We start from the raw sequence: 3,037 nt of genomic DNA, 5'->3' as shown, positions 1-3,037 counted from the left end.
CAACAGCAAGCTGCAGTGAAGTTGACAGATGCCTGTGGTCTCCGGATTCAGCGCGTGTATTAATACATGGTGATGTTGCTCCGCCATCTAGTGGTCACATTAGATATTTGTCATCCCAATTCAGATGCTGTTGTGGGATGAATCCTACCGAAAAATTACTACAGCTGATGATAAAACGGCTCTGTTCACAAAATACAATTGCACAGCCATGGAATACAAGCGTTTTTTAAAAAAACAAAAAAACAAAAACTGCCATAAATAAGGGCTTGCGCAAGCGCAGTGTAAATAATGCCGGTCACGCGGCTGCCAATAGAGTTTACGCATGCGCAGTAAAGGTGCGAGAGCTCGGGAGCGGCCATATTGGAAGAGGTCACAGGAAGCGTGGAGAGCTATACGCTGCAATAATGTCCACCGCTATGAACTTCGGGACTAAAACCTTTAAACCTCGACCTCCAGAGAAGGGCGCCTTTCCTCTGGATCATCTTGGTGAGTCCATGAGAAGAATCCCCTGCGCTGCCGATACAGGAGGTCACCTGTGTATACCTGCAATCTGCACTACAGCTCCCTCTAGTGGCGAGGCGTGCTGAACTGCAACCTATCTCCCCCAAACTGGTGCACAGCAATAAGAGAGCCAATCAGGTTGTAGCTTTCATTAGTTAGAGACCCCGTTGCAAAATGAAAGCAGTGATCTGATTGGCTCTAGTAGGGGGAAACTACTGCCCCTTTATTTTTAGTTTAAGCAAACTGTGACATGGGCATTCCTGCGCCATTCATAAGTATAGTATATATACAATAGTAATAATGTCACCTTTTCCTTGGTAACACTATATATAGTAAAAATGGTGGTCTCATGTGACGCTCAACCAAAGACCGATGGGGATGGGGGCTTCCAGCTGGTAATTTACAAGTGACCCATTGCCACCCCGTAATCTCCTCGCTAACACACATTGAAGCCATTGAAATGTAAGCTGGCACCCATTGTCTATGGAGCGACCGGGCGCAGATCCTCAGCTCACTCCATACACCCGCACCTGACATACATGTACGTCCCATGTCAGGAAGTGGTTAATATGTTAGAAAGGTTTTTTTAATTTCTAGATCTTTCTGTTTTTGTTAGTAGGGCCGCTACTGAACGGACAGCATCAGAAATGCTTATGATGGTTAATTGGGTCATTGCTCATGGGGTGGGGTGAGCTTTTCTGTTTTTTTTGGGGGGGGGGGGTCAGTGCTGTAGTAGTCCTTTAAATGTAAGCCCTCAGCCCCCTGTCTTATACCCACCCTTCGGCGGTTTCATCTTTTAATCGTTGCTTTGGTTCCATGGCACCATTTTGTCCCCGTATTGTTGACTGGCCAGAGGTTACGTCACAAGCCCTCATTGCAACTCTATGGGAGCCAGAACGAGGTTCTCATAGACTTGTATTGAGTTGTGACCCCCGACGCTCCATGAAACATGGGAGTTGCCACAGGTCAGAAATCACCAAGACCGACCAAGGCGCTGGACGGTGAGTAGGCCCTGTGCGCACTGGAAAAAGGAATTTTATTAAGAAAATTCCGCATGGACTGAAAGATTACCGCACCCGCAGGGAAAAAAACGCAAAAAAAAGCACACCGAAATCCGCATGCGGTTTTAGTGCGGTTTTTCCACGGGTTGGTACATGTGTTTTAATGCATATTGAAGAAAAATAAAAAGGTCATTTCCTTCTGAGATAGAGAGAGGGATAGAGAGAGGGATGGATAGATAGATAGAGGGATAGAGAGAAGAGAGATAATGGATAGATGGAGAGATGATGGATAGCTAGATGATGGATAGCTAGATGATGGATAGCTAGATGATGGATAGATAGATGATGGATAGATAGATGATGGATAGATAGATAGAGGGATGGATAGATAGAGGGATGGATAGATAGAGGGATGGATAGATAGAGGGATGGATTGATGGATAGATAGATGGAAGGATAGCTAGAGGGATAGATAGAGGGATAGCTAGATAATCAATAGATAGTCCCTGTGAGGACATACTGCAGTTCTCACGACTGTGAGAAATGACCTGTAATTACCTCTGCAGTCTCGTTACGAGGCTGCATAAAGTACAGTGTGTCAGACGCGGCTGCAGCAGTCTGCAAGTGTTGTGGGACCTGCGTGGATTACGCCGGAGCTGTGTGTTGGGAGGGGTTAATAAAGGGGTGAAAGAGGAGGCTTTTTTGTGTTTTATTTAAAATAAAGGATTTTTCGGTGTGTGTTTATTCACTTTACTTACGGGTTAATCATGAAAGCTGTCTCAGACGCTGCCATGATTAAGCCTGGACCTAGTGGCAGCGATGCGCTGCCATTTAACTCCTTATTACCTGCATTGCCACCGTATCACGGCAATCTGGAAGAGCCGGGGACACTCCGGGGCTGTCGCATAATGGATGCGACAGTCCCGGGGCAGCTGCGGCCTGATATTCTCGGCTGCGGGGGGGGGGCATTAACCCTGGTCCTTGCCTTCCCCAGCCTGAGAATACCGGGCCGCTGCTGTGTGTTTACCTCGCCTGGATGCAAAACGCAGGCAGTGATGAACATTATTTCCCGAAAACGCGAAATACCGCAGGGAATAACGCAGGAAAACGCAATGAACCGCACAGAATTTGCTGCCTGCGTTATTCCCTGTGGGATTTCACGATGGAATGAAATCCCGCAGCGACGTGCGGAAAAGAAGTGACATGAAATTGTTTTTGCTGCGGGAATCCCGCAGCAAAACATGTAGCTGTCAAAATCCGCATAGTGCGCACAGGATTTTTTTTCTGGTGAATCACTGCAGAGATGTTATAAACATTTTCTGCAGCAAAACCGCAGGAAATCCGCGGCAAAAACCGGCAAGTGCGCACAGGGCCTTAGACCGGGGGCTGGAGTGGTGCCTTTATGGGATATTCCTACAGTCGTATCTATGGCTTATCCTGACAGCCGACATATGAGATGAAAAGCACAGTGGTGTGTCCAGAACATGGTCCATCAGCACTGATGCTGCAGCTCCTCCATCCTTCCCAGATCTGTT

The 3,037-nt window shown here is 47.2% G+C and overlaps 1 protein-coding gene across 1 annotated transcript in view; it reads left to right on the top strand.

Moving 5' to 3' along the window:
* Positions 1 to 340: 340 nt before the first annotated feature.
* COX19 (cytochrome c oxidase assembly factor COX19) overlaps positions 341 to 3,037 on the top strand; it is a 9,113-nt gene continuing 6,416 nt past the window's right edge. The window contains exon 1 of the mRNA XM_075319759.1: positions 341 to 486. Coding sequence (XP_075175874.1) covers positions 405 to 486 — 82 coding nt within the window. The 5' untranslated portion in view covers positions 341 to 404. The remainder of the gene's footprint in view (positions 487 to 3,037) is intronic.

This window comes from Anomaloglossus baeobatrachus, chromosome 7 (assembly GCF_048569485.1).
Source record: "Anomaloglossus baeobatrachus isolate aAnoBae1 chromosome 7, aAnoBae1.hap1, whole genome shotgun sequence".
Lineage (NCBI taxonomy): Eukaryota > Metazoa > Chordata > Amphibia > Anura > Aromobatidae > Anomaloglossus > Anomaloglossus baeobatrachus.
The sequence above is the reverse complement of the archived record's forward strand: the minus strand, read 5'-3'. Positions and strand labels throughout refer to the sequence as shown.